Source organism: Procambarus clarkii, chromosome 31 (genome assembly GCF_040958095.1).
Source record: "Procambarus clarkii isolate CNS0578487 chromosome 31, FALCON_Pclarkii_2.0, whole genome shotgun sequence".
NCBI classification, from domain to species: domain Eukaryota; kingdom Metazoa; phylum Arthropoda; class Malacostraca; order Decapoda; family Cambaridae; genus Procambarus; species Procambarus clarkii.
This window is the reverse complement of record NC_091180.1, coordinates 32,983,485-33,011,067: the sequence shown is the minus strand read 5'-3', so window position 1 is coordinate 33,011,067 and position 27,583 is coordinate 32,983,485. Positions and strand designations below refer to the sequence as shown.

The following is a 27,583-nucleotide window of genomic DNA, read 5'->3' as shown; positions in this document are numbered from 1 at the left end:
ATCACTCTCACCACAGATTCTACAACTTCGCTGATCAACTGTTGTTTCCATTCCATATCTCCATGGATATTTGTATCCAAGACGGATTCTCGCTATTACTGATTCTCTCCCTCATCCTCCTCCTCTTCGGCTATAATGATTGGGATTGCCAGCTGCAACCATGTTGTACCATTGTACAGATTCACTGGTTTGTGCTTCTATCCTCCTTGCCTCAGTTACCTTGTCACGGTGAGGTTGCCTGATAATACCTCTAGTTTGTAGTAGAGTCTTGGGTACGAAATATTCAATATGGTCTCTTTCAGCGCCTTCAGCAGCCAACACATCTGCTCGTTCATTCCCACATATTCCAACATGGGAGGGGATCCACAGAAACTTGATGACTCTTCCCTGATTGGTAAATACTCTCACAGCTCTCTTAATTTCAGCGACTATTGCAAGATTTTCTGCCCGATTTTTACTTAGGCTTTGCAGTGCTGCTTTTGAATCAGTGCAAATCCCTGCAACATTAGTGTTCCGTTCAAGAAACTTTAACGCCATAACAATGGCAGTTAGCTCTGCTTGCGTTGAAGAGGCATAGTTTTCAAAATGCGCTTTTTCTTCATTACTGCGTTGGAAAGTATTATCCTTGATTACCGTGTATGCTGCACCAGCCCTGCCATTGACAGGATTAGATGACCCGTCAGTGTAGATTTGATCTAGTTCATCTCCGGCTTCTTTATCAATTTCCTCGAGATACTTGTGCCTCATTTCTTGTGGTAACATGTGGGATTTTTTCATTGCCATTTCATTGATGATAATCTTGCATGAGTCATCCTCCCAGGGAGGTAACCTCTCTACAGGCAGGAGCTCGCGGGCTTACTCAAGCAGGTGAAGCTCTTCGAGGTAGCAGACTGATCTGTGATGCCATTTTTTGCTTCTCCTGTTTCCCCCTGAAAGTAGCACAGAGCTCAGTTTTTTCTTAGCAATATCATTGAAATGGGGATCTCTGGCTATCCTAATTGCAAGCTTAGCATTCAGCTCCTTAATTCTGCTTTTAACACTGGGGAGGGACAACTCCTCTCGTAGATTAGACGTTTTGGCAGTTCTTGGAACTCCAAGAATGATTGTCATGGCTTCATTTTGAATGCTTTCAAGCCTTTTCATTTCGCTTTGGGAGTAGGTGCACAGAACTGGTGCGGCATAGTCTATGACGGAGCGCACATAGGCTGTGTACATCGTTTTAAGCACGGCAATAGAGGCTCCATGTCCATTCTAGGTCATAGCTTTTAGTGCCCTCAATGTGCACAATGTGAGGGGGCCTCGTAGCCTGGTGGATAGCGCGCAGGACTCGTAATTCTGTGGCGCGGGTTCGATTCCCGCACGAGGCAGAAACAAATGGGCAAAGTTTCTTTCACCCTGAATGCCCCTGTTACCTAGTAGTAAATAGGTACCTGGGAGTTAGTCAGCTGTCACGGGCTGCTTCCTGGGGGTGGAGGCCTGGTCGAGGACCGGGCCGCGGGGACACTAAAGCCCCGAAATCATCTCAAGATAACCTCAAGATAGCCCTGAGTCGACTTTTGCATGTTCCTATGAGTTGATTGAGCTCCTCTTTCTTTCCCTTGTTAGAGCCGACAGTGACGCCAAGGTACCGATAGTGGTCAACCCATTCAAGTGTTACACCATTAATTTGCAGTTCTTCATTTGTTCTCCGCTTGTGATGGAAGTATGCCTTCGTCTTGTTTGTGGAAAGAGTGAAACCGAGCTCAATACATTTCCGTCCGAGGAGTTCAATGGACTGTTCAATTTTTCCCAAGGTGGGAGCTTGTATTAGGACATCATCTGCATATCCCACTTGTTGTGTTCCTTCCGGAAAATCAATATTTGCAATGGCGTTCATAAGTACATTGAATAGTGTAGGGCTTAAGACTCCTCCTTGGGGGTCCCGAGTTCCATATTCATTGTTCTGGAAACTGCTCCATTGCAGCAAACCTTGGCTTTCCTCCCTGTGAGGTAGTCTTCAACCCATTTCATGAGTCTCCCCTTGACACCCATGCATGCAAGCTCGTCCAGGATCGCAATCCCCTGTGCTTTGTCGAAGGCTCCTTTGATGTCAACAAATGCAGAGTACCTAGCCGTGTCATTAGCCAAGTAATTAACTACGCAATTTGCTGTGCTCCGTCCTTTAACAAATCCATTGACCCCCTCCCCTAACCTGCCTATTTTGTGCAACAGTCGGTTTAGGATGATCCTTTCAAGTATCTTGCAAGTGCATGACACGAGACTGATAGATCTTTAATTACCAGGGTCATTGGGCTTCGGTATGGGAACAATTATTGCGTGTTTCCATTGTGTGGGCAACACTCCACTTAGGAATGACTTGTTAAACAGGTGGAGTAGTGGATTCCCAGACACTTCACACAGTGCATTGAGTATGTCGTAGGTGACGCCATCTTCACCAGGTGCTGTACTTTTACCCCTTTTCATAGCGCCCCTTACTTCCTGGGCTGTGATTGGTTCCCCATATTCGTCATCACTAGACAGTGCTCTTGTTATCATAATTCTTCTGTCATCATGTCGCAGGAGCTGTTCCCTGCTGATTTCTGCAGGGAGAGAGGAGGAGGATGCTGCATCACTCCACTTGTGAATTAGTTCCTCAGCCTTACCCTGGGGGTCTTTGTGAGCCGCAGGCCGGGCTCTGCCACCCTTACCTATCTGAATTTTTGCCCACACTTGTCTTGCAGATGTTTCCCGTCCAATAGAGCTAGTGAACTCAAGCCATTGTCTTTCCCGCTCTTTAATCTTCTCTTCCCTGGCTACTTGACACACAGTTTTAAACAACTCTTGGTTACTTTCAGTGGGATGTCTCCGGAACTCTCTACTCATGTCTCGCACATTTGCGTTAAGCATCTTTATGTAATCATTCTCATACCATTTTATTTTCTTTCTCTGAGGGTTACTTCACCCAGGCAGGGTGGAACTCCGAGACAGCTCTCAATTTAGTGATTAAGGTCATCAACAAATGTATCAATGTCTTCTGGGATTTGGTATTCCGTGAACCAGTCACTCATCCTGTTTATGAAGTGCGGCCTCATATCTGGTCCGAGTGATAACCTTTTTCTTTTATTCGTCTCTTTCCTTCTCTTGCTCATGTGGACAGAGGTAATCAGTGCCTAGTGGTCACTACATAAACTGTGCACAATGTGTGTACTGGCATCCGTGTCCTGTGCATTCAGCAGGAGAGCATAGTCTAATCTTCCTCCTCTGAGGTGAGTTGGCTGTTCATCACCCAGGACTCTAAGGTTTTCACTTCCCCTGACAAAGAGTGACAGTTTCCGTCCATTAACATTGGGCTGATGACAGTTGGCACCAAAGTGTGGGTGTCTGGCATTCAGGTCACCGACCAGCAGGGTAGGTTCTTCATTAATAAATTCAGGCAGTGTGTCAAGGTCAAGTTTACTCTGTGGCACATATAGGTTGATTATATGTAGAGCATTATTGTTTAAGTAAAGGGTTACTCCCAGTGATTCACACTCATCCCCCATGTGCAGGTCATCAATAATCTGTGCGGGAATGTTGTTATTTACATAAGTGATGAGACCCCGTTTTCTTTCCCCTTGGTTTTCGTCCACCTTCTGACGTTAATATATCTTCAACCCCGTTATTGTGACTCACCGTCTGCAATTCGGAAGATTTCCGGGTAATTACAATACGGTGGTTGTATCATCAACTGCGGGTCACTAACATCATATAAATTGATATAAATAGATGAGTAGATGGCCTAATCCTGAAGTAGATGAGAGGTGGCATCTACTTCATGAAAAAGAAAGCTCCTCTTGAGGTTATCTTGAGGTTATCTTGCGATGATTTCGGGGCTTTTTTAGTGTCCCCGCGGCCCGGTCCTCAACCAGGCCTCTACCCTCAGGAAGCAGCCCGTGACAGCTGACTAACACCCAGGTACCACTAAGCGAAGAATTTCTTGCTCGTGCATGCAAAGGGGATTAACTATGGCAAGAGTGGTGTTGATAGACAAATTGACAAAATCATAATTTTTAAATATAATTCATTTAAATATAATAAATATAATCAGAGCAAAGGGGTTATACCTGTGATTGGGTAGCATGGATAAGGTCAATGATTGGGTTAAAGTCGTTTAGGAGTAAGGAAGTGGATTGGTTATTTTCGTGAGGTTATCTTGAGATGATTTCGGGGCTTAGCGTCCCCGCGACCAGGCCTCCTTTTTGTTACACATCCCCCAGGAAGCAGCCCGTAGCTGCTGTCTAACTCCCAGGTACCTATTTACTGCTAGGTGAACAGGGGGCATCAGGGTGAAAGAAACTCTACCCACTTGTTTCCGCCTCCGCTGGGGATCGAACCCGGAACCTTAGGATTACGAATCGCGAGCGCTGTCCACTCAGCCGTCAAGCCCCGGGTCAGACTGTGAAGTCATTATCGTCATTCAAAAGAGATTTTACTGCACAAACGTTCACTTATTTTAGACAAGATCTTAACAGCTAGGGATCGATTTACTTTGATAAAATAAAACCCGAATAAGACCCATTACACAGAGAGAGGGAAGGGAGGGGGTTATCAGGGAAAACCACCAGGGCCCAGAACCACGAAGCAGTTACGCAAGCACTTACGAACGTGTACATCTTTCCTCAATATTTGATGGCTTTGGTTACATTTATTAAGCAGTTTACAAGCATGAAAACTTGCCAATTAACTGTTGATATTGTTATAAACAGCCTCCTGGTGCTTCGGAGCTCATTAATTGTTTAATTATTGTAAACAAAGCCGCCAAAGATTGAGAAAAGATGGACAGGTTCGTAATTGCTTGCGTAACTGCTTCGTGAATCTGGCCCCTGGCCAGTATGACTATACAGCACTGGGAAGGGGTCAGGATAAGGATTTGGGATGGGACTGCGGGAATGAATGGTGCCCAACCACTTGTGGACGGTCGGGGATTGAACGCCGACCTGCATGAAGCAAGACCGTCGTTTTATATCGTCCAGCCCCAAGTAGTTGGGCATAGAGAGTAATCATACTTGATGAATCAATGAGAAAAACCGAAGCAGGCGCTATAAAGATTCGAACCTATGTGCTGGGCACACGCATACCCAGGTACCCGCCCCTGATTCCTATAGACCACGACATGGACAAAAGCATTGCAACCCGAGGTCCTACTGAACCCACGAGGGTCCGTGAGGGGTAACACCCTGGGAATAACCAGCACATAGGTTCGAATCCTCGCCACGGCTCCTACAGATTTTCTCAAAACTACTCATTGTTTATTTATCATTTTTATCCTCTGCAAAGAAGATTGTCAGATGTTTCTTCTATCTACTGATAACATTTTATTGCTTTAGTGTTCGAATTGATACGTTTTTTTTTATTATTTCTCTGAATTGATGTTTTTATTCTTAGCAAATTTTTGGGTAAATAATTAGGATTTTTTTTTCATAGTAGTATTGATGGAGTATTACCTGCGAGGCGACCGCGTCTTTTGACACCAAATGAACATTATATTATTACTATAATGTTCGTAAAAAGGTCATTGTTTTCGCTCCTGAAAACATATTTCCAAAACAAATTTGCACATTGCAGATAGTGCACACACTGCAAGCCTTGCACTGCTCTAAGTCTCTTGCTTCAAGAGGTATCCTAAATATCGTAATTTACTTCCATTATTACCCTAACGACTTTATCACAAACTTCGGCTAATAAACTAATAAACTGATAAACCACCAATGTAAACATGGATGAGATGTAACTAGCTCATCCAAGCTCTAACTTAGCTAAAATAATATTGGGATTCACACAACCGACTTGAGAATGGTCCAGGACGGACCGAAACGTCGTCGTCCCTTCAATTTCTAGTGTGTGGTCTGGTCAACATACTTCAGCCACGTTATTGTGACTCATCGCCTGCATTGGGATTCAGTTTCTGAGCATCTAAATCACTGCCAATTTTTTTCACTGCAACTGACAGGATTAGTATGGTGTCCACTGCCACTCACAGGATGAGTATGGGGTCCACTGCCACTCACAGGATGAGTATGGGGTCCACTGCCACTCACAGGATGAGTATGGGGTCCACTGCCACTCACAGGATGAGTATGGGGTCCACTGCCACTCACAGGATGAGTATGGGGTCCACTGCCACTCACAGGATGAGTATGGGGTCCACTGCCACTCACAGGATGAGTATGGTGTCCACTGTCACTCACAGGATGAGTATGGGGTCCACTGCCACTCACAGGATGAGTATGGTGTCCACTGCCACTCACAGGATGAGTATGGGGTCCACTGCCACTCACAGGATGAGTATGGTGTCCACTGCCACTCACAGGATGAGTATGGGGTCCACTGCCACTCACAGGATGAGTATGGTGTCCACAGCCACTCACAGGATGAGTATGGGGTCCACTGCCACTCACAGGATGAGTATGGGGGCCACTGCCACTCACAGGATGAGTATGGGGTCCACTGCCACTCACAGGATGAGTATGGGGTCCACTGCCACTCACAGGATGAGTATGGGGTCCACTGCCACTCACAGGATGAGTATGGGGTCCACTGCCACTCACAGAATGAGTATGAGGGTCCACTGCCACTCACAGGATGAGTATGGGGTCCACTGCCACTCACAGGATGAGTATGGGGTCCACTGCCACTCACAGAATGAGTATGAGGGTCCACTGCCACTTACAGAATAGGTAATTGACCCACTTCAGTCATAGGATGGGTTTAGGGTAGTATGTATTTTCCTAGATAAAGGTAATTATGAGAACAGAACGCTAGTTCTACATAGTGGAAAAATCACTATTTACACTTCCTTGTAAAAAGCTTGTGTGCAAGATAACCGTGAAGACAACCTTCAGAAGACAGACAAGAAGGAATTTGACAACCTTCAGGAGTAGGCCAATAAATGGCTGCTAGAGTTTAATCTCAACACGTGCAAGGGAGTTGATATAATTCCGACATAAACACATAAATAGTGGTACCATCGGCAGCATATAGGAAGCGGGCGAACAATGAAACTTTATTTTAAAAAGGCTAAATAATACCACTTTCAAACCTATGTTAGACCGATACTGCAACATGCAGCACCGACCTTGAATTTGCAACTATTGTAGCACAAAATACAAATTACAGCATTATAGAGGTTTTGATTAAGAATTGTGCCAGCACTAAGAGGTCTAAAGAACTAGAATTGGTTATGGGGACAAAATTATTAATACCAAGAAGAGGGAGGGAGGGAATTATCAGGGGAAAGCACCAAGCCATTACGACTATATAGCACTGGGAAGGGGGTCAGGATAAGGATTTGGGATGGGAAGGTGCCCAACCACTTGGGAACGGTCGGGGATTGAACGCCGACCTGCATGAAACGAGAGATAACGAAGGGATGAAACATGATACCCTCATTAAACTGAACCACAAATGAATCGTAGAAATGTAAGGAAATACTCATACCTCATACAGGAAGTGAGTAAGTGGAATGCACTGAAGGAAGTAGTGGAAGCCTCCTCCACCCTCAATTTAAAGTCAGATTCGACAACGATTTCGAACATGAGAATAGTGCTTGAACACACAAACATAACTTTCCCTGTGTGCAGCGATTCACTTTTAGGCTGTTGTTGTTGTTGTTGTTAAAGATTCGCAACCTGGAACAAAAAGTTCCAAGCAGCACGGGCTATGGTGAGCCCGTAGTGTACACTTTGAGGCCATTCGTGCGCCCCCGCTCCAATCATCAACAATCATGCTTCCTAAACCTGTGTGATCATGTGCCACGAAGCCCCTCAGAATGGTCTAACTAGCCCAGCTCTCGGCAATCAGGTCATGCGAGCGGTAGCAGCGTAAGGGTTTAAACATCTCTTAACGTGACTGTATAAAATTTCAGGCCAGCAGGAGCAGAGGCGTGCCGCTTGAACAAGTAATCAAGATCAAGCTTCTTAATCAAGATCAAGCTTCTTAATCAAGATCAAGCTTCTTAATCAAGATCAAGCTTCTTAAGCCAATAAGTTTGATTTGAGTTGATATCTGTTCTCATGGGGGGGGGGCATTCCTTAAGAACTTCACAGGGCTCTAAAATGGCTTCTTAAATTCGGTCTAGTTAATTGATAAAGCAACGTATCTTTTCTAATTAGCTTGTTAAACATAAGGCTAATGTTTTGGTTATTTGTGCTTGGGCCTCTACTCACCTTGCTGTCCTATATATACATATATATATATATATATATATATATATATATATATATATATATATATATATATATATATATATATATATATATATATATATATATATATATATATATATATATATATATATATGAATATGACTGAAAAGGTAGGATTACTGATTCTGACACGAATCTTCTCAATATTTCTTATATTTTTCTTCACTGTCGAGGGAAGTTGAAAAATTAACATAGGAATGTGCCTTAATGCCAATAGTGACTGCCCAGACAGGTACAAGTGGAGTGTTGTCAATGCCTAAGTTGACCGAGCTCTCACTCACAGTTCTGGTTGGAAGCAGGTCGACTAGGAACTCTGTAGAGTGAGGCAAGTCCTAGTCAATAATGGCTTCTCTAACGGTTATGTGGAAGACGTTATTAAAAGGAAGGTGACCCGCCATGCAACCTCTGAAGAGTCAACTAACACAACACTTGTTTCCCCTATGTTGAGATGATTTCGGGTCTTAGCGTACCCGCGACCCGGTTCTCGTCCAGGCCTCCTATTTGTTCCACCACACCCCCCAGGAAGCAGCCCGTAGCAGCTGTCCAACTCCCAGGTACCTATTTACTGCTAGGTAACAGGGGCATCAGGGTGAAAGAAACTTTTTGCCCATTTGTCTCCACCTCCACCGGGAATCGAACCCGGAATCTCAAGACTACAAATTCGAAGCGCTGTCCACTCAGCTGTCAGGCTCCCTATTAGACAGTTTTACAGGAACTTCTTTCCGGCGGCTCACAAAATGGAGAAAAGTGTCCCGAAAGACATTATTAATAGGAACGTTATCCCAACAGACACAAATCAGAAGATACAATTAACAATTTACTACAAAAAACAAGAAGATGGTCAACCTACTCACGAAGAACTCTCCAGATAGCAAACAGAACGCCATAAAAGAGACCAACGTCGTCTATGCCTTCACATGCCCACTTGGGGACTGTCAACCCCAAAGATCTCAGTATATAGGCAAGACAACAACGTCTCTTTCTTGGCGATTAACAATGCACAAACAACAGGGCTCTATCAAGGAGCATATAATCTCCTCATGCAACCAGACCATCACCAGAGAAATCTTAACAAGCAATACAGAAATTATCGACATGCACAACGACAAAAGGAGACTCGACATCATTGAGGCACTTCACATCAAAAAGTCAAAACCAGCAATCAACAGCCAATTAACACATAATTACATTTTACCCATTTCAAGACCCCGAACTAACACTGAAGCAAGAAAATAGTGCACCATACCCATTGCGCAATTGATCCATTGTTCATCTCAATCATGTTCTGTATCACCTCACCCCTAGCAAATATAAGCATTGGCAGAGTATGGAAAATTTGTCTTTGAAAATGTAAAGAGTACCTTGTGAAACGCTTCTAGGCGTCAGACCATAAATATAGTGTGAAAATGAACTTTGGAGAGTTAATTTTTCAACTACCCTTGACTGAAGAAAAACATAAGAAATATTGAGAGATTCGTGTTAGAACCATTAATCTTACCCTTTCGGTTATATTCAACAATATATGTTTACAAGAAATATATACCAAATATATATATATATATATATATATATATATATATATATATATATATATATATATATATATATATATATATATATATATATATATATATATATATATATATATATATATATATATATATATATATATATATATATATATATATATATACACATGTCTCATTGAATATGACCGCATATTCTGTATTTACTATCTTCTGATTTAGGGCTTCTATCCCTCTAACTATTTTCTTAGCATCAGGGCTTAGCTGAAAGAGGAGTTCTCCAAAACTCATTTTCGTAATTTCAAGATGAAGAAAAAAGTGAATTACTATAGAATGTATTACACTTATTTATACAATTTGCACAACGTTTCGAACCTCCATGGTTCATTCTCAAGTAAAAGAATTTTCAGAACTGGTTGATTTATACCTGCACTGGGTCAGGTGATAAGACAATAAAGGTAAAAACATGGGGATACATAAGGGATAAATGGGGGATGAAGCATATAAGAACATAAGAATAGAGGTAACTGCGGAAGGCCTATTGGCCCATACGATGCAGCTCCTATCTACATACAAAGATTAATCAGGTGTAATTGGCCTGTTATGTTGAACAGTGTCTTCTGTGTTGGCATCGTTATGTTCTGGTCTTGTCCTTACTCTTATGGTGGGTAGAGTAAATAGTTCCGTGATTTGGGTGTTCATGATAGGTTGTTCTATTCTTATGGGAATTGCTTCAAGAATTTGTAATCTTCTTGCATCTTGGGTTTTGTCTATTATACGGGTATTTTTGTTCAACATTTCTCTTGTTAGGGTGATGTCATGGGCTTGTCTCATATGATTCCTGGGGGCACCGGATTGAAGATGGCATGTCAAACGCCTCGTCAGCTTGGTCGGCGTCATACCTATGTACTTACATTGAAGGTTACATCCTTCGTGGGGGCAAGTGTACATGTATACAACGCTTGACTGCTGTAAAGGGTTCTCCGTCGGCTTCGGACTGTTTTTGATAAGGAATTCGGAAGTCTTCTTGGTTTTGTAGAATATTATCAGGTTTATGTTTTGGTTAGGAGTAATGCTTTTTACTCCTTTACGGATTATTTCTTTCATTATTCTTTCCTCTTTTATATGTTCACTGTGCATGGTTGATTTGTAATATAATTTTATTGGAGTTATTGTGGTTTCTGTTCTGTTTCTGTATACAGAAACCACAATACCTCCAATATATATATATATATATATATATATATATATATATATATATATATATATATATATATATATATATATATATATATATATATGTATATATATGTATATATATATATACATATATATACATATGTCGTACCTAGTAGCCAGAACGCACTTCTCGGCTTACTATACAAGGCCCGATTTGCCTAAAAGGCCGAGTGATTTTCTTTATTTTCAATAAATTGTTCCCAATTAGTTTATTTGAATTAATATTATTATATTATATTAAGAACATAAATTATTGATGTAGTTCTGTTAGTTTAGGTTAGGTAAAGTTAGGTTAGGTTAGGTTAGGTTAGGTAGGGTTGGTTAGGTTCGGTCTTATATCTACGTTAGTTTTAACTTAAATTTAACAAAATTAACTCACACATAATGAAATGGATAGCTCTATCATTTCATGAGAAAAAAACTTGAAAAATATTTAAATTCAGGAAAACTTGGCTTATTAGGCAAATCGGACCTTGCACAGTAGGCTGAGAAGTGCGTTCTGGCTACTAGGTACTCTATATATATATATATATATATATATATATATATATATATATATATATATATATATATATATATATATATATACAGACAACAGTTCTTACATTCATGTACAGCCACTAGCACGCGTAGCGTGTCGGGCAAGTCCTTAATACTAATATTCCCCGGAATACGACCCCGCCAAATCGTTTAACAACCAGGTTCCCATTTTACTGGTGGGAAAACAGAGGCTACAGCTAAGGATTAACGCCCAGTAAATCCTCCCCGGCCAGGTTAGGAACCCTGGACAAAGTGCTCGCGAAACGCCAGGCGAGTGTCTTAACCACTACACCATTGTCACTATATTAACGATATCTAATATATAGATTTTGTTCTTTAGGTATATCTCAGATGTATCAAACAAAGGTTGAGGAGAAGATCGGGGCCCTTGACAAATGTGATAAGTTATTGACAAATGAAAAATTAAGTAAATTTAGTGGTAATTTTTTAAATTTTTGTCCCTGTATTTATCAGAGAAAAGTTCAAAATATGTCTGCATCAGGACACATTTATATAGGTTAGGGAAGCTAACAAGTGGACTAGTTTAGTGGTTAATAAAGAAGAAACAGTTAAACAGACCGAAAACTTAAAGGCCATCACGTTCTCAGGGCCAATGTATATATACACCAGGATGCTGAAGGAATGTAAAGAAGAGTTCATTGAGCCCTTGTCTTTCGGATCTAAGCTGAAGAATACCAGAGTCGTGGAGGGCTGCAAATGTGGTGCCGACATTTACAACAGGAGAGATATATATTACCTGTTTCGAACTATCGTCTAATTTGCTTAACCACTATTGTAAGAAAATGACTATTATCGATAATCACAAAAAAAACATTTATTTATATAATGAAAACATAGATAAATAAAGGATTCACAGCATTGTTTTAATAAACTAAAACAACATTGTTTTACTTTACTACTAATTTGTTTTTACATAATTATGTATGGATGAGTGTTCTTATTGAACAAATTTTATCCAATTCTTTTTAATGAATATTCAAGCACTTGATAGAGCGAACGAATGCGACACTCTGTATCTTGACCCTTTAAGCCGAGCTTCTGATGCTGTGCCTCACGAGAGACATTAAAAGTATAAGGCCAATTGTAACGGTAATTTTAGCCTACGTTGGATCAGAACTTTGATTATTTGACGGGAATGCTACAGTAAGTATATGAAGGGGAAACTGGTATAAAAGGCACTCCAAAGCTATGTCCTGTAACCTTTATAGTCGTATCCTGAGTCGTTTATAGCGTATATAGACGATTTAAATATTGAATCGAAGAGTAATATTTGCAGATACAAAAGATAACTGTAAAGATACAAAAATAGGGTAGATAATAAATTTGGATGAAAATTCAGTATCTACAACACTATCTAGATAGGCTCTTAAAATTGGCAAAAATAGCTATCAGATGCAGTTTAAAGTTAAAAATATAATGCTACTATACCTAGGTAATAATATCAAAGTTATCTCTGCTAGTAAATAAATTGCAGTTAGTAAAAAGAGTTATTTCTCGTATTTATCATCTGCACTAAGTCGAAACAGGAAAATCTGAATAGAAACGAGATCTGGAAGTCTTGATTAAAAGGGATCTTTAACCAAACAATATATATATATATATATATATATATATATATATATATATATATATATATATATATATATATATATATATATATATATATATATATGTCGTACCTAGTAGCCAGAACGCACTTCTCGGCCTACTATTCAAGGCCCGATTTGCCTAATAAGCCAAGTTTTCCTGAATTAATATATTTTCGACTACCTAACCTACCTAACCGAACCTAACCTAACTTTTTCGGCTACCTAACCTAAGCTAACCTATAAAGATAGGTTAGGTTAGGTTAGGTAGGGTTGGTTAGGTTCGGTCATATATCTACGGTAATTTAAACTCCAATAAACAAAAATTGACCTCATACATAATGAAATGGGTAGCTTTATCATTTCATAAGAAAAAAAAATAGAGAAAATATATTAATTCAGGAAAACTTGGCTTACTAGGCAAAATCGGGCCTTGCATAGTAGGCTGAGAAGTGCGTTCTGGCTACTAGGAACAACATATATATATATATATATATATATATATATATATATAATATATATTATATATATATATATATATATATATATAAGGGTACCACCTCTGGTGCCAATGTGGGGACCCATAGCCTCGGAGAAGAAAATAAAAAGTATTCAGAGGAGACCTTGTGGTTTCTCACTGAACACTAATATTATCTTCTCCTACCACCCCCATTCTTTTGTATGTACACATATATATTTACTTTATTTGAACTTTGTTACAAAAAAGGAGTTACATATGGGATACAAAGATGGTTATCATAGGTTGTCGAGTTCCTCCAGCTCCTCAGATGGCGGGCAGGAACCCTGGATGCAGTGCGCATTTCCCCTCTGTATCGCCACACTGAGGCGCTGGAAAAGAAAGCTTGCAGCTCTTGGGTCCCTTGTTTCAATGAGCCTAGAACCCAGTTCCTTAAAAAAATGGTAGTACTTTTACCCCAGGCGCCGAGTGTCTCAGAAGCAATGGGACAAAATTGTAGTGGTGATCCAGTTCACTATACTTACGGATTTGGCTGCTTCCCTGTGGGTGGCAGCGCCACCGCACACTGAGGTTAATGTAGGTGTTAGCCAGAGTTGGTAAGCACGTATAGTCCCATACCAACTGCTTGCCATTCTTCAGGGGTTCACTGTGATACCATCCGGGCGACCAATAATATATATATATATATATATATATATATATATAATATAATTATAATATATACATATATATATATATATATATATATATATATATATATATATACATATATATATATATATATATATATATATATATATATATAATATATAATATATATATATATATATATATATATGTCGTACCTAGTAGCCAGAATGCACTTCTCAGCCTACTATTCAAGGCCCGATTTGCCTAATAAGCCAAGTTTTCATGAATTAATGTTTTTTCGACTACCTAACCTACCTAACCTAACCTAACCTAACTTTTTCGGCTACCTAACCTAACCTAACCTATAAAGATAGGTTAGGTTAGGTTAGGTAGGGTTGGTTAGGTTCGGTCATATATCTACGTTAATTTTAACTCCAATAAAAAAAAATTTACCTCGTACATAATGACATGGGTAGCTTTATCATTTCATAAGAAAAAAATTAGAGAAAATATATTAATTCAGGAAAACTTGGCTTATTAGGCAAATCAGGCCTTGCATGGTAGGCTGAGAAGTACGTTCTGGCTATTAGATACGACATATATATATATATATATATATATATATTATATATATATATATATATACCAACGGTATAAAAGGAATAGGATACTAGGATAGATTTCTAGAAACCCTTAGCAATAAGATATCTAATATTATTCTTTCATCTTTATCTTTCTATGTTAGATCCAATTAAGATTATACAGATGTTTGGTCACCCTTTTATAGAACGACAATAAATTCACTTGAACATGTACAGAGAAGGATAACTTAATTCATCCTAGAGAGATTAAAAGTTAATTCAGAGAGATTAAAATGCTTAATTTACATTAGGCTCTACAAAAGTAAGAGGCTACCTGATTGGACCATATAAATGGCTGAAAGGGTATAACAAGTTGAAAAGCAATAATGTTTTAAACATATCTACACAAATTAGAACACGAAACAATAGATATGAATCGAACAGGTTTAGGGACAGCAATGACCTGAGTAACTCATCCTAGATCCCATTCTTTTGTTCACATGAGTAAATATTGGTTCGGAAATGGGTATTCTTGATTTAAGGTTCAAATCACTGGGTAAGATAATGGACAGGGGTTCGCCGCGTAACTTCCAAGTGCAGGTTAGACAGAAATTTGATAAGATCTGTCCATTTTTCTTCTTTATCACTCCTTGTACTGATTGACCTCATTAGTTTAGCAATTCTATTTAGTATGTCTTCATGATAATCCAGTCTGCTTTTCTAGTTTACATAAGAGTCGCTTGGGTGGAGCACATGACAGAAGCATTCTGGCAGTCCAAGAACAGGAAAATGCAGTCTGCCCAGGATCTGCCTCGTTTGGGCCATTAGATTTCCTGCAGTGTTCTTCATTCTTACATATGTACGTTCTTCGTGTGAGAACAGATTCAGCGTCATATTAATGTCCATAGTTTTTCGCTTCCCAATTACGAAAATGGTTGTCCCACGCCTTATGCTTCAAACACCCATGATCATAACTTTGCATTTGCGAGAGTTAAATTCTAACAGTCACTTCTTGTACCATTATTTGAGTGTATCAGAATCCTACCGAAATGTCTTTTAATCTTTACCTGAGTGTATCATTCTCGTAACTCTTACATCAGTACACATTTGAAGTTATTTTGCACGTAAAAATAGTATATATTTGGACCGTTGGGAGTCCTCGAGAGTAGTGTCTCGTTGCTCTAATACAATTATGTATGTATTCGAATGTACATCACTGTGTGTGTTTAACTAATTTATAACACAGGATAAAAACAAATTCCTAACATCTGTGACTTTTCTATATTTTCAATTTGCAATTGAAAATTGTCGCCCTGCTGTTCCTAAATTTGTAAATTTCTTCTATATCTACTTTGTCAATCCCATTTAGTGTCTTGTACATCGTTATCATGTCTGCCCTATTCCTTCTTTCTTTCAATGCCGTCAGGTACAATTACCTCGATCTTTCTTCACAACTCAAGGACTAGATACACTGTGAAACGATCAATTTTTTCCTCTATATATCTAAGAGCTCTTCGTGTTGTTAGTTCAGAATTCGTAGATGAAGAATTAAAGTTAATTAAGAATTAAGAATTAAGAATTAAAATTGATTCTCTTGGTCTCAAGCTTTGTTATTCACTGAATGTTTTGGAAGTTTGTCGTAGCAAAGGAGGTCGTACATATTATAATAATATATGTGTGAGATCAATCATTCTAACACGAATCTTCTCTATTTTCCTCACGCTTTTCTTCACCTCAAAAGGAAGATGAAAAATTAACTCTCAAGTTCATTTTCACAGATTTATTTAGCCTGACACTAAGAGCTGCGTTTCGTTAACTCTTGTTAACATTGTCAACGGCAGAGTTGGAATCATTATAAATTGTCTTGCTTAATGATATGTATCCGAGGATGAGGTGAAGGTGATGAGGTGAAGGTGCTGAGGTGAAGGTGTTGAGGTGAAGGTGATGAGGTGAAGGTGTTGAGGTGAAGGTGTTGAGGTGAAGGTGTTGAGGTGAAGGTGTTGAGGTGAAGGTGTTGAGGTGAAGGTGTTGAGGTGAAGGTGATGAGGTGAAGGTGTTGAGGTGAAGGTGATGAGGTGAAGGTGTTGAGGTGAAGGTGTTGAGGTGAAGGTGTTGAGGTGAAGGTGTTGAGGTGAAGGTGATGAGGTGAAGGTGTTGAGGTGAAGGTGTTGAGGTGAAGGTGTTGAGGTGAAGGTGTTGAGGTGAAGGTGTTGAGGTGAAGGTGTTGAGGTGAAGGTGTTGAGGTGAAGGTGATGAGGTGAAGGTGATGAGGTGAAGGTGTTGAGGTGAAGGTGATGAGGTGAAGGTGAAGAAGCACCTCACTTACAGGTGGAGTGTATCTTGTCACTCTGGTGTTGACATGATGGCTGGTGTCGACATGATGGCTGGTGTTGGCATGATGGCTGGTGTTGGCATGATGGCTGGTGTTGGCATGATGGATGGTGTTGACATGATGGCTGGTGTTGACATGATGGCTGGTGTTGACATGATGGCTAGTGTTGACATGATGGCTGGTGTTGACATGATGGATGGTGTTGACATGATGGATGGTGTTGACATGATTGGCTGGTGTTGACATGATGGCTGGTGTTGACATGATGGCTGGTGTTGACATGATGGCTGGTGTTGACATGATATGATGGCTGGTGTTGACATGATGGCTGGTGTTGACATGATGGCTGGTGTTGACATGATGGCTGGTGTTGACATGATGGCTGGTGTTGACATGGTGGCTGGTGTTGACATGATGGCTGGTGTTGACATGATGGCTGGTGTTGACATGATGGCTGGTGTTGACATGATGGCTGGTGTTGACATGATGGCTGGTGTTGACATGATGGATGGTGTTGACATGGTGGCTGGTGTTGACATGATGGCTGTGTTGACATGATGGCTGGTGTTGACATGATGGCTGGTGTTGACATGATGGCTGGTGTTGACATGATGGATGGTGTTGACATGATGGATGGTGTTGACATGATGGATGGTGTTGACATGATGGCTGGTGTTGACATGATGGCTGGTGTTGACATGATGGCTGGTGCAGTGTGCTGTGTGATCCGTCGTATTCTGGACGTTGGTGGCAGAGTGTAATGTGGTGGTAGTTGGCTATTGGTGCGTGGCTTGGTGTGCTGTATATATAATGCCTCGAACATGCCCAGTCTTCTGTTATCGCGGTATCTCTCCGTTATTTTGGTGTTGTTTGTGAGTATATCTCTAGTGATGTGTAGAGATTATATGTAATTATTTCTGCTTTCATGGAGAGCAGACTGTTGTTGTATGTGATGGCATAGTGTGGTGGCCCACTGTCACTATAGTGATGCTACAGGCTTGGTGTTGGCCTTGCCGCGGTCCTTGCCGCTTGTGCATTGTTAGGCGTCTTGAAGGGTTGGTTGTTGCCGCTTGTGCATTGTTAGGCGTCTTGAAGGGTTGGTTGTTGCCGCTTGTGCATTGTTAGGCGTCTTGAAGGGTAGGTTGTTGCCGCTTGTGCATTGTTAGGCGTCTTGAAGAGTAGGTTGTTGCCGCTTGTGCATTGTTAGGCGTCTTGAAGGGTAGGTTGTTGCCGCTTGTGCATTGTTAGGCGTCTTGAAGGGTAGGTTGTTGTCTTGCCTATATATTGAATACGTTGGGGCTGACAGTCCCCAAGTGAGCAAGTGAAGGAATAGACAACATTTGTCTCTTTCAAGGAGGTTTGTTTGGTCTCAGGAGAGTTCTTGATGAGCAGCCTGGCGGTCTTCTTGCTCTTATAGTATATTATTAATAAAAGGAAGATAAGTGCCAACACCAAGCCTGTAGCATCACTAGTAGTGACAGTGGGCCACCACACTATGCCATCAACATACAACATCAGTCTGGTTCTTCCATGAAAGCAGAAATAATCACCCAAGCCGCAAATTTAGCACAAAGCGAAAGAGAGGCAAGCAAAGGCGCTGAGTTACACAGACACACGACTAAGTCACAGAAGCAGGTATGTGTCTTGAAAAAATTGGAGATAATAGAGAGGTCTGGCTCGACCGTCTTGGAAAAGATGGCTTCGAGTCCCACTACCGTGATCCACTACAACTTCAGCAGTGCTTTATTTGGTAATTTTTTTGTTTTTGCGCTGCAAATCAGCATTGCAGAATTCTAGGTTGTGTATGTGCATGGAGTTGGATTTAGATGGGGACTACATAGGGCACTCTAGCACTCGGTTTACAGTGACTCAGTACCATATCATAACCACTCAACACCACCACCAGAACCACTCAACACCACCATCAGAACCACGCAACACCACCACGAGAACCACGCAACACCACCACCAGCATAACCACTCAACACCACCACTATAACCACTCAACACCACCACCAGCATAACCACGCTCAACACCACCACCATAACCACTCATCACTACCACCAGCATAACCACGCAACACCACCACCATAACCACTCATCACGACCACCATCAAACACTCAACACCACCACTATAACCACTCAACACTCACCACCATCATAACCACGCTCACACCACCAAAATAACCACGCAACACCACCACCACCATAACCACTCAACACCACCAACATAACAACAACACCACCACCACCACCATAACCACTCAACACCACCACCACCATAACCACTCAACGCCACATACATAACCACTCAAACCACCACCACCAAACCACTCAACACTCCACCACCAGAACCACTTAACACCACCACCACCAAAACCACTCAACACCACCACCACTTAACCACTTAACACCACCACCACCATAACCACTCAACACCACCACCAGAACCACTCAACACCCCACCAACACAGACCATACCACTCAACACCACCACCACTAGAAACCACTCAACACCACCACCACCATAACCACTCAACACCACCACTACAATAACACTCAACACCACCACCACCATAACCACTCAACATCACCACCACCATAACCCATCAACACCACCACCATAATCACTCAACACCACCACCATAACCACTCAACAACACCACCACAATAACAGCGCAACACCACCAGCACCATAACAACTCAACACACTACCACAATAACCACGCAACACCACCACCACACTAACCACTCAACATCACCACCACCACCCAACAACACCACCACCATAACCACTCAACAACATCACCATAAACACTCAACAACACCACCCGAACCACTCAACACCACCACCACTATACCCCACGCAACACCACCACAACTATAACCACGCAACACCACCACAATAACCACTCAACACCACCACCACCATAACCACTCAACACCACCACCACCAGAACCACTCAACACCACCACCAACACAACCAATCAACACCACCACCACCATAACCACGCAACACACCACAATAACCACTCAACACCACCACCACTATAACCACAACACCTCCACCCTAACCACTCAACACCCCACCACCATAACACTCAACACCACCACCACATATAACCAAAACACCACCACCACCATAACCACTCAACACCACCAACATAACCAATCAACACCACCAACATAACCCTCAACACCACCACCATATCTACTCAACAACACCACCACCACAATCAAAAACACCACCACCATAACCACTCAACACCAGCACCATAACAACTCACCACCACCACCACAATAACCACTTAACACCACCAATAACCACTCAACACTACTACAATAACCACTCACCACACCACAATAACCACTCAACACACCACATAACCACTCAACACCACTCCATAACCACCCACCACCACTACAATAACCACTCAACACCACTACAATAACCACACAAAACCACCACCATAACCACTCAACACCACCACTATAAACACACCACAACCACCATAACCACTCAACACCTCTACCATAACAGTCAACACCACCACCACCAAACTCAACATCACCACCACCATAACCCATCAACACCACCACCATAATCACTCAACACCACACCAAACCACTCAACAAACACCACACAATAACAGCTCAACACCACCAGCACCAAACAACACACACTACCACAAGAACCACTCAACACCACCACCACAATAACCACTCAACATCACCACCACCAAACCCAACAACCACCACCCATAACCACTCAACAACATCACCATAAACACTCAACAACACCACCATAACCACTCAACACCTCCACCCTAAACACCAACACCACCACCACTATAACCACTCAACACCACCACCACTATAACACTCACCACCACAATAACCACTCAACACCACCACTACCATAACCACTCAACACCACCACCACCATAACCACTCAACACCACCACCAACACAACCAATCAACACCACCACCACCAAACCACTCAACACCACCACAATAACCACGCAACACCACTACCACGAACCACTCAACACCTCCACCCGAACCACTCAACACCACCACCACCATAACCACTCAACACCACCACACTATAACCACTAAACACCACCACCACCATAACCACTCAACACCACCACATAACCAATCAACACCACCAACATAACCACTCAACACCACCACATATCTACTCAACAACACCACCACCACAATCTCTAAACACCACCACCATAACCACTCAACACCAGCACCATAACAACTCACCACCACCACCACAATAACCACTTAACACCACCACCACCATAACCACTCAACACCACTCCATAACCACTCACCACCACCACAATAACCACTCAACACCACTACAATAACCACACAAAACCACCACCATAACCACTCAACACCACCATCATAACCACTCAACACCACCTCAAAACCACTCAACACCTCCACCAATCATTCAACACCACCACCATAACCACTCAACACCACCATCATAACCACTCAACACCACTTCAATAACCACTCAACACCTCCACCACCATAATCAATCAACAACACCACCATAACCACTCAACACCATCACCATAACCACTCAACACAGCACCACCATAACCACGCAACAACACCACCATAACTACTCAACACCACCACCACCATAATCACTCAACACCACCACCACCTTAATCTCTCAACACCACACACCACCATAACCACTCAGCACCACCACCATAACCACTCAACACCACTCATAACCACTCAACACACCACTATAACCACTTAAGACCACACCATAACCACTCAACACCTCTACAATAACCACTCAACACCACCACCACAACCACTGAACACAACCAAATAACCACTCAACACACACCACAACTACTCAACACACCACTATAACCACTCAACACCACCACCATAACTACTCAACACCACCATAATCACTCAACACCACCACCATAACCACCAACACAACCACCATAACTACTCAACACCACCACCGAACACTCAACAACAGCACCATAACCACTCAACACCACCACTATAACCACTTAAGACCACCACCATAACCATCAACACCACCACCATAACCACTCATCACCACTACCACAAAACCACTCAACACCACCACCACAATAACCACTCAACATCACCACCACCAGAACCCAACAACACCACCACCATAACCACTCAACAACATCACCATAAACACTCAACAACACCACCATAACCACTCAACACCTCCACCCTAACCACCTCAACCCCACCACACTAAACCACAACACCACCACCACTATAACCACTCAACACCACCACAATAACCATCAACACCACCACTACCAAACCACTCAACACCACCACCACCATAACCACTCAACACCACCACCAACACAACCAATCAACACCACACCACCATAACCACTCAACACCACCACAATAACCACTCAACACCACTACCACTATAACCACTCAACACCTCCACCCAAACCAACACCACCACCGCCATAACCACTCAACACCACCACCACTATAACCACTAAACACCACCACCACCATAACCACTCAACACCACCAACATAACCAAAAACACCACCAACATAACCACTCAACACCACCACCATATCTACTCAACAACACCACCACCACAATCACTAAACACACCACCATAACCACTCAACACCAGCACCATAACAACTCACCACACCACCACAATAACCACAACACCACCACCACCATAACCACTCAACACCACTCCAACCACCACCCACCACACAATAACCACTCAACACCACTACAATAACCACACAAAACCACCACCATAACCACTCAACACCACCATCATAACCACTCAACACCACCTCAAAACCACTCAACACCTCCACCAATATCATTCAACACCACCACCATAACCACTCAACACCACCATCATAACCACTCAACACCACTTCAATAACCACTCAACACCTCCACCACCATAATCAATCAACAACACCACCATAACCACTCAACACCATCACCATAACCACTCAACACCAGCACCACCATAACCACGCAACAACACCACCATAACTACTCAACACCACCACCATAATCACTCAACACCACCACCACCTTAATCTCTCAACACCACAACCACCATAACCACTCAGCACCACCACCATAACCACTCACCACCTCATAACCACTCAACACACCACTATAACCACTTAAGACCACCACCATAACCACTCAACACCTCTACAATAACCACTCAACACCACCACCACAACCACTGAACACAACCACAATAACCACTCAACACACCACCATAACTACTCAACACACCACTATAACCACTCAACACCACCACCATAACTACTCAACACCACCATAATCACTCAACACCACCACCATAACCACTCAACACAACCACCAAACTACTCAACACCACCACCGTAACCACTCAACAACAGCACCATAACCACTCAACACCACCACTATAACCACTAAGACCACACCATAACCACTCAACACCACCACCATAACCACTCATCACCACTACCACAATAACCACTCAACACCACCACCACAATAACCACCATCACCACCACCAAACCCAACACACACCACCACAATAACCACTCAACATCACCACCACCATAACCCAAACACCACACCATAACCACTCAACAACATCACCAAAACACTCAACAACACCACCATAACCACTCAACACCTCCACCCTAACCACTCAACACCACCACCACTATAACCACTCAACACCACCACCACTATAACCACTCAACACCACCACAATAACCACTCAACACACCACTACCATAACCACTCAACACCACCACCACCATAACCACTCAACACCACCACCAACACAACCAATCAACACCACCACCACCATAACCACACACACACAATAACCACTCAACACCACTACCACTATAACCACTCAACACCTCCACCCTAACCACTCAACACCACCACCACCATAACCACTCAACACCACCACCACTATAACCACTAAACACCACCACCACCATAACACTCAACACCACCAACAAACCAATCACCACCAACATAACCACTCAACACCACCACCATATCTACTCAACAACACCACCACCACAATCACTAAACACACCACCATAACCACTCAACACCAGCACCATAACAACTCACCACCACCACCACAATAACCACTTAACACCACCACCACCATAACCACTCAACACCACTCCATAACCACTCACCACCACACAATAACCACTCAACACCACTACAATAACCACACAAAACCACCACCATAACCACTCAACACCACCATCATAACCACTCAACACCACCTCAATAACCACTCAACACCTCCACCAATATCATTCAACACCACCACCATAACCACTCAACACCACCATCATAACCACTCAACACCACTTCAATAACCACTCAACACCTCCACCACCATAACCAATCAACAACACCACCATAACCACAACACCATCACCATAACCACTCAACACCAGCACCACCATAACCACGCAACAACACCACATAACTACTCAACACCACCACCACCATAATCACTCAACACCACCACCACCTTAATCTCTCAACCACAACCACCATAACCACTCAGCACCACCACCATAACCACTCAACACCACCTCATAACCACTCAACACCACCACTATAACCACTTAAGACCACCACCATAACCACTCAACACCTCTACAATAACCACTCAACACCACACCACAACCACTGAACACAACCACAATAACCACTCAACACACCACCATAACTACTCAACACCACCATAATCACTCAACACCACCACCATAACACTCAACACAACCACCATAACTACTCAACACCACCACCGTAACCACTCAACAACAGCACCATAACCACTCAACACCACCACTATAACCACTTAAGACCACCACCATAACCACTCAACACCACCACCATAACCACTCATCACCACCACCACTACCACTCAACACCACCACCATAACCTCAGTCTGCCATAACAATTAAGTCAAGACATCTTCGACTATTCAATACATAATTGCTAGTCTTCGAAATAATTTCGAAGTAACATTTCGTCTGTCAGTGTACTTGCGTACACCAGCACCACCATACGAACCTCGTTGGTTCGGTAAGGGCACACGAGGTGTTCTGGGCTCCAGGGGCGTGTGTGGCTACATGCGTAACAGCTTGGGTGATCCGAGCGTGTTTGCTCGTGAGTACAGAATATAACTCGGTGTTTAATAAAGCTATTACTGCATATTAGGGGATCTGGCACATCGTGACCAGTCCCCCACCACTTCCTTAAGCAGCAAGACACCTCCCGTGTGTGTGTGTGTGTGTGTATATGTCGTACTAGTAGCCAGAACGCACTTCTCAGCCTACTATGCAAGGCCCGATTTGCCTAATAAGCCAAGTTTCCATGAATTAATATATTTTCTCTAATTTTGTTCTTATGAAATGATAAAGCTACCCATTTCATTATGTATGAGGTCAATTTTTTTTATTGGAGTTAAAATTAACGTAGATATATGACCGAACCTAACCAACCCTACCTAACCTAAGCTAACCTATCAATATAGGTTAGGTTAGGTTAGGTAGCCGAAAAAGTTAGGTTAGGTAGGTTACGTAGTCGAAAAACAATTAATTCATGAAAACTTGGCTTATTAGGCAAATCGGGCCTTGTATAGTAGGCAGAGAAGTGCGTTCTGGCTACTAGGTACGACATATATATATATATATGACAATGTCAGACCACGGAGGAAAAATGAAACAGGAAATTTCCTTAAGTACTTTCGTATATTAAATACATCTTCAGAAGGTTTCTTCAGAAAGACCTTCTGAAGATGTATTTAATATACGAAAGTACTTAAGGAAATTTCCTGTTTCATTTTCCTCCGTGGTCTGACATGTCACATTCTTAATCACGTGTTTATTTTCGTGATATACACACAAGATATATATATATATATATATATATATATATATATATATATATATAATATATATATATATATATATATATATATATATATATATATATATAATATAATATGTATATCACGAAAATAAACACGTGATTAAGAATGTGACAATGTCAGACCACGGAGGAAAAATGAAACAGGAAATTTCCTTAAGTACTTTCGTATATTAAATACATCTTCAGAAGGTCATTTTACAGATCGAGTGATGGGTATAAATAGGCAGGAGAGAGTGGTGAAGTAAGGTGAGGTACAATACTTTTGTCCAAGTATTGTACCTCACCTTACTTCACCACTCTCTCCTGCCTATTTATACCCATCACTCGATCTGTAAAATGACCTTCTGAAGATGTATTTAATATACGAAAGTACTTAAGGAAATTTCCTGTTTCATTTTTCCTCCGTGGTCTGACATTGTCACATTCTTAATCACGTGTTTATTTTCGTGATATACACACATATATATATTAGATATATATATATATATATATAATTATATATATATATATATATATATATATATATATATTATATAATATATATATATATATATATATATATATTATAATATTATATATATTATATATATATATATATATATTAAAATATGACCGAAAAAGTAAGATTAATAATTCTAATATGAATTTTCTCATTATATTTCTTATGTTTCTTTTCACTGTTGATGGTAATTGAAATGTCAAGACACATAAGCCTAGAAACCCACTTTGGCCAATCATCAGCCAGATACCCACACCCACGTACAGACTGGCGAAGCGATTCAACGGCTTGCTGACTCCTTATGTCCCTTGCGCCTTCAGCCTGAAGTCTCCAAAGGAATTTGTTGATTTACTACGGGAAACACGGGCCACAGGGATAAAAGCCTCGTTGTACGTAGAATCACTGTTACCAACGTACCTGTGGATGAAACAATCGGGATGATAGCGGACAGAGTGTATCGTGATCCGGCCTGTACTCCTCATGACATACCAGAAAACATTCTAAGGAAACTACTCCAAGCTTGTACTAAAGAGGCACCCTTCTTGAGCCCGGATGGGCACATGTATAAGCAAGTAGATGGGGGTCGCCATGGGTTCTCCTAGGTGTCCTGTTTGTGAACTTCTACATGGATACCATCGAGCAAAAGGTCTTAGTCGACATGAACTTGAAACTGGCCATATACTGCAGGTATGTTGATGACAATTTTACACAGGTACTGATGTCAGACATCTGCAGGAGCTGAAGGAATTATTTGAGCGGAATTCTGTGTTGCGTTTCACTTACGAGATGGAGAAGGATGGGAAGCTGCTCTTTCTAGATGTAACAGTCATGGAAAGGAGCGGAGGTTTCCACACTGCAGTCTACACTAAGGAAACAAACATAGCAATAGCTTCGGCTATCACTTCC

General features: G+C 41.7%; 1 protein-coding gene across 1 annotated transcript in view; it reads left to right on the top strand.

Moving 5' to 3' along the window:
• Window positions 1–17,712: 17,712 nt before the first annotated feature.
• The window catches only part of LOC138370256 (uncharacterized PE-PGRS family protein PE_PGRS54-like), a 29,533-nt gene continuing 19,662 nt past the window's right edge, over window positions 17,713–27,583 (top strand). The window contains exon 1 of the mRNA XM_069334262.1: window positions 17,713–17,912. Within this exon, the coding sequence (XP_069190363.1) occupies window positions 17,713–17,912 (200 nt within the window). The remainder of the gene's footprint in view (window positions 17,913–27,583) is intronic.